Here is a 6,476-nt window from a genome sequence, read left to right on the forward strand (position 1 = left end):
GCCTGAATTCCGCTCAGTGGCTGCTGTTGCTTCCTTGTGGCCATCAGAGAGCTCACTGTGGAGCCGTCCACATGTCTCTTTACTCACATCCCTTAAGACGCACGACACGAACACTCAAGGCACACGGAGGGCTTGGGAGCTACAACCTGAGAGGGGAAGACTGTACGTTTCTGAGGGCTGCGCGGCATAAAAACCCAGGCACCTGCCGAAGCCCCCCACACGGACATTCGCTCACCGACACCTGTTTTCCTCTCTCTCAGGCCCGCCTCCCTCCCAGGAAGCTCAAGGGCGCCGTGAACCTGCCTTTTCCCGGCCACACTTCTAGGCCATTTTACCTTAGAGCCATATGAAGTCTGTCTGTTGTATTATTTGATCTTTTGTTTGGAGAGAGGTCTTGTTTTCTGTTTGTTTGTTTTTTAGAAAACAAAGGTCTTGCAGGTGTCATCCGATACCTGTTAAAAACCTTCTGTTCTATACTCTTCAGCTGCCTTTGGCAAACATTTTTTTCAAAAGTCCTGTGCTGGTTTATTCCTGCCTGTTTGTTTCGGAATTGAAGCAGTTCTTTCCGGGTCTCGGTTTACCCGTTAATAACGCGGGCAGATTGACCTCGACTCCCTTCCCTGGTCGTCTGAGCAATGGCGCGTCTTCTCTGTCAGAGCTGGGCCTGGAGTTCTGGCCTGGACGCGCCTCAGGAAGCAGGAAGGGGCCAGAGACCGTGGGAATGTGCCATCTGTCTTTCCGCTCTCCTCAGGCTCTTGCTCCCATCTGCCGGCCCCCGCGTGAGCCCGTGGCTGGAATTTCCAGGGCATTCGGGCCCCTCCAAAAAGGGCCTGGGTCAGTGTCATCTCCTGTGACTCACGGGCCTTCTTGTGGTGGACTCCAATGGACTTTGGGCTAATATCTTTCAAGAGGGTCAAATGGCTCCTGAGATAGACCTTTTCCTCTTCAGCCTTTCTTCGGATTAGGCTAGCCCTTCTTTTTTTTTTTTTTTTTTTTAGGGGGAAAGAGAGAGAGAGACAGCGTGAACAGGGGAGGGTCAGAGAGAGAGGGAGACACAGACTCTGAAATAGGCTCCAGGCTCTGAGCTGGCAGTCAGCACAGAGCCCGACGCGGGGCTCGAACCCACGAACCGCGAGATCATGACCTAAGCGAAAGTCGGACGCTTAACCGACTAAGCCAGCCAGGCGCCCCTAGGCTAGCCCTTCTTAATAGCGTGCTGGGGCAGTGGACATAAAAGAGAGAGAGAGAGAGAGAAAAGAAACCGCTTCTTCCCAGTCTTGCCCAGGCTTCCGGTCCTCAGTCCTCCAAATCAGGTATTGTCAAGCCAAGCCTTCAGAACGTTCTGGCTCACCTCCCCCACCTTACATAAGATGGTAGAGCGTGGTGTTCACTTCAGATTTGTCCACGCATACTGTGTATAGCGGATCTTCAGAGCATGGAGTTTGGCCATTCTCTTATTTCAGGAAGTTTCTTCTATATATTGGGTTATTTTTGCTTACCTCCACGGGTTCCAAGGAATTATGTCAATGCACACTTACTCTGCCACCCTTCCAAGAAGTTCCTCCACCGCTAAATACATTAAAGAGCGAGACCATAAAGATAAAATGTCAGAGGAGATTAAGAGGAACACACATTTTTTTTTAAATTGGGAAGTTAAGCCTAAAAAAGATAACAAATGAATAAAAGGATTAAAACGAACAGTGATGAGACAGAATTTGAACAGTTAGAAAATGAAGCTGAAGAAGTAGCTGAAAGGTTAAAAAAGCAAAACTTGAAGGGTAGAGTTATGGCAATCGGATACAATTGAATAGTAGGCAAAGTCTAAAAGACCTAGCATTTAAGTAATTTTAAACAAACTTAAAGATTCAAGGGCTAGAGAATCATGTGCTAAGACAATGAAATAATCTATTTAGAGGTTAAAATAAATTAAGAGGTTGCATGGAAGCAGTATATAGGTTTATCTCGTTCTGTAATATTCCATATTAAAGAGGTACCTGTAGGGGCACCTGACTGGCTCAGTCAGAAGAGTGTGCAACTCTTGATCTCAGGGTTGTGAGCTCGAGCCCCACTTGGGGTATAGACATTACTTAAATAAAACAAACAAACAAACAAAAAAAGATGTACCTGTAGTGATTGATTTACAGAGATGCCTAAGAGTATGTTTAGGTAGAAATGAAGTGCTGGAACATTGCACAGTCTGCATATGTAAATGTCCCACCAAGCTTTGCAGCTAGGTAGAGAAAGGAGCACTATGGATCCACTGCTCTGGTAAGTGGAAGTGGGAAGGCAGTGGAGGTGGGGATGTTGTGGGCCCAGCCAGATACCCGCAGGTCCCCTCACCATTTCTGGGCTCTTCTCTCCTCCCCTCTTCAGTGCGCTGTGGCTCCAATGCCCACACCAGCCTTGACTCTTCCTAGATGCCCTGCCCTAGCTCCTCTGTAACTGCTCTGTGCATTTGTGCCAGGCTCCGCGTACCCGGGGGTTCGCCCCCAACCCCACCCTCGGCCCTCAGCTCCTTGTCTCAGGCAGGATAGCTGAGGTGCTGTCGAATATCAAGCGAGCCACATAGGTGATTTTACATTTTCTAGTGGCCACATTAAAATTAATTCTAGTATTATTAGAATCTTATCTTCACGTAATCAATATAGAAGTTGTTAATGAGATGTTCGAAATCCTTTTCTATGAGTATTAACTCTCTGAAATCAGTGTGTATTTCATGCCTCCACATCTCACTTTGCCCACATTTCAGTTACTCAGTTGTCCCATGTGGCAAGTGGTGGCCCCTTTGGACAGTCCAGCTCCCCCAGCCTGAAGCTGTCCCCTCAGAGGACTTTGCCTACAAAGGAAACCTCATGGCCCTGCCCTGCTTCCTCCACTCCTTTGTGGGCTTCTTGTAGCAGCACTTTTTTTTTTAAGTTTATTTTTTATTTGGGCGCCTGGGTGGCTTAGTGGGTTAAGCGTTCCGACTTCGGCTCAGGTCATGATCTCAGGTTCGTGAGATCAAGCCCGGCATCAGGCTCTGTGTGGACAGCTCTGGGCCTGGAGCCTGCTTCGGATTCTGTGTCTCCCTCTTCCTCTGCCCCTCCCCCACGCATGCTCTGTCTCTCTCACAAATAAACATTAACATAAAAAAAAAAAAAGTAAGGTTATTTATATTTATTTTGAGAAAGACAGCATGAGTGAGGGAGGGGCAGAAAGAAGAGGAGACAGAGTCCCAAGCAGGCTCCACACTGTCAGCACAGAGCCCGACGTGGGATTTGAACTCCCGAACCATGAGATCACGACCTGAGCCCGAAATCAGGAGTCCGATGTTTCACCGACTAAGCCACACAAGTGCCCCCAGGAGCATAATCTTAATAAATGTTTTGCATATAAAGAATTTTTTTTGTAATTTAAAAAATCTAGAGGGTTCAAAAGGAAAGAAAACTTGTGTCTCTCATCCAGAAGCCCTGCTTCATGGTTGTTTGGTTGGTTGGTTGGTTGGTTGGTTGGTTGGTTGGTTGGTTGGTTGGTTGGTTTGGTTGGTTGGTTGGTTGGTTTTTAAGGCAGCCATAAATTCTAGGGACCTGGGTCTCAGAAGACTTGAGGGAAGGGGTCCCACTGAATAAAGAACAACTGATAACATCCGAGAACCTCTCTTCTTGCCGTTTGTCAGATGCGGAAGGCTTGAGCCTTTGGTGTCTGGCTGGCTGGGGCTGAGATAAATAGCCTAAAGCCATCCGAGGCTAAGATTATCCGGAAGTCTGGCTCAGGTATGCAGCATGTGGCTTCCCAGGGCCAGGAAGCCACAGAGGGGAAAGCTGGGTCATCGCTCACAAAGGAGGATGCCAGGGGGACCTGGCAACACTGGACTTTTTTTCTTTTTTAACACGCCTGCAGCCTCACCGGTACCGCTGTAGCAGCTTGCGAGTGGGCAGCGCCTGTCTGGCTCCACACAGCCAGGCTGTATAGACGCCCTTCTCCTGGCATCCAGTTCCGCAGCAGGAGGGTGGCTCCGCACAGATGCCTCTTCCTCGCCAATGCTGCTGCTGGAGCCGGCAGGCCCTCTGTGTTCCACCTTGTCACGGTCTTTATGAAGAAGGCATTATGAAGAGTCCTTTTGGCCAAAGTGTCAACTCAGATGGCTTTTTATTTCTACCTTTGCATTTCTGAGTAATTGGTTTCTGTTGGCTTATTTGTCGGTCACTGGAAATCGGAATGAGTGAAGAAGGCTACTAATTGGCTCCGAAAAGAATGCCAGTCGGGAGCAGAGATGCCTCCATTTCCCTAACAAAGCTGCCCCTTCATCCCAAAACTACCTTTCCCACTTTCCTCACCGTGTCATCAAAGAAAGGAGCCAGGCCAGGAGCAGGAACCCATTTCTCAATTTATTCTTGTGCGCAAGTTGATTCAACAGGCTTTTGCTGCCCACGTACTGTATATGCCTTTAGTCTTGAAGTGTGGTCCTGTTGATCTACACTGCTCTTGCAGGTATGGGCCCCTTTAGTGGCTTTTCTTGCATATTTTAATTGGAAATGAGGAGAGAAGACCCAAGCACTCCTGGACGCACAGAGTGATGGCCAGGAGGTCCCTCTGCTAGTGACTGCTTCCCCAGAAGCACTCTAGACAGAGCTTTCTCTTACTGAATGAAGGTGGCCTTTTTCTTTTTTCTTTTTCAAAGCTTATTTTGAGAGCGAGTGTGCACACAAGCGGGGCAGGGGCAGAGAGAGAGAGAATCGCAAGAGAATCCCAGCATGGGGCTCCATCCCACAAACCACTAGACCAGGACCCGAGGCAAAACCAAGAGTCGGATGCTTAACCGACTGAGCCACCCGGGCACCCCAAATGTTGCCTTTTCTAAATGAGTTGGTGACAACTTGAGTGCTCACTGGTCCTCCTTTTACCTCAGACCCCACTGGCTCTTGGCACAGCGGATGACTTCACTCAGTACTGAGAGATGTGACAGAATGCACGGGTCCTGGGACGCGCGCCTTCTTCTCCCACGGTGCGCCCGGGCATCGCCTCCATGCGGCGAGAGGGTGCTGCTCTCTGGGTGGGGCACCTGGGTCGTGCAAGTGCCTTGGCTTTGTCCCCCCTCCCCCAGCTTCCTAACGGGGCTGGCCTCTAGGTGAGAGGGTCAGAGTAGGCCAGTGATCAGCCTGCCATTCCTCTGCTCTCAGTGCCTTTCCCAACCCCTTCTGCTTCAGCTCGGCACCCCAGCCTCCAGGCCCACCGATGGATCCGCTGACCAAGGGGTCCTGTGGGAGTCAGATGGCACAGACTCTTCTATGGAAAGCCAAGTCCTCTCTCTCCTTTGGCATCCCGCCTCTTCAGATGTGGCCAACAAAAGACCCCGAAGTAGAGTCCCAGGTCAACCTGTAAGTAAGTAAAAGAAACATCATCTGTTTGGGCTCGGGCTCATGTGCACACTAACCTGAAATCCTTTGATGCACAGGAAGAAAATACTCTTTACCTTTGGGGGGAGAATAGGGAGGGAGTGGGGAGTGGATGTTTGGTTGGGAGATTTCATTTCTGTTTGTAATGATGCCTTACTAGTGTATTGTTTATTTACCTAGCACTGCTCACTGAGCGCCCTCTCTGGCCAGGCCCTGTGTCAGGCATGGTGAGCAAAATAGATTCAGTTCCTGCCTTTCAGGGATTTGCAGCTCTTGGGACAGATAGCCAGGAATCAAGTAATCACACAAATAAATACTAACACATGGTGACAAGTGCGATAACATGTGTTGCCTTGATTCAACAAACAGTTACAGAATGCCTTCTGTGTGCCAGCAGCGTCCTGGGATATAAGAGAATAAGGCAATTTCCTTACCCTTGAATCCAAGGGAGGAAGAATCCGATATTACTCAGAAATGATAATAAGTATACTCTAACTAATATGTTAGTAGACTCGCATCCCAGAGGGTGGTAACTGGGTTTTCCTGTTTACTCCTGACTCCCCCGGGCTTTGTTATGATCTACCAAATATACGTGTTGGATGAATGAACAAGTGAATGGAGAAAATACGAGACAGGGTGCTTGGTTCCTCAGGGGAATCAGAGGCACCGAGGTACAACACTGTGATTGACTTAAAAACAAACCGTATGCATCAATTCAGTATGACAAATATTTTTCAATATGTACTAGAGCCAGGGCTTTTGTGAAAGCTCATGCCAATTCCTAGCTGGGGGCAGGGATCAGAATCGCCTGTGGCAGGTAAACAATTTTTGCCTGAGCCCCACCCCAGAGATTCTGATTCTGTGGCTCTGGAATAGGCGAAAGAGAACTCTTCTTTCTCTGTTCATGCTCATAGAACTTACCCCCTACCCAAGGAGACAGACAAGTAACCAAATAGCTCCAGGCTTGTTTGAAAAGAACCATGTATTAAAGTGCTTTAGGAGTATGTTCTCCGCTGGGGCACAGGGAAGAAAAGGGGCAGCAGTTGAGATCAGGCTGGTAAGATGAGGGCAGGAATGGTGGGGGGGGGGGGGGGCCCTTTT

General features: G+C 48.9%; 1 protein-coding gene across 1 annotated transcript in view; it reads left to right on the forward strand.

Annotated features, from left to right (window-relative positions):
* Positions 1 to 6,476, forward strand: part of GARNL3 (GTPase activating Rap/RanGAP domain like 3) — a 152,945-nt gene that overhangs the window by 12,249 nt on the left and 134,220 nt on the right. The window contains exon 2 of the mRNA XM_077768251.1: positions 5,187 to 5,357. Coding sequence (XP_077624377.1) covers positions 5,215 to 5,357 — 143 coding nt within the window. The 5' untranslated portion in view covers positions 5,187 to 5,214. The remainder of the gene's footprint in view (positions 1 to 5,186; positions 5,358 to 6,476) is intronic.

This window comes from Crocuta crocuta, unplaced genomic scaffold (assembly GCF_008692635.1).
Source record: "Crocuta crocuta isolate KB4526 unplaced genomic scaffold, BGI_CrCroc_1.0 scaffold35, whole genome shotgun sequence".
Classification (NCBI taxonomy): domain Eukaryota; kingdom Metazoa; phylum Chordata; class Mammalia; order Carnivora; family Hyaenidae; genus Crocuta; species Crocuta crocuta.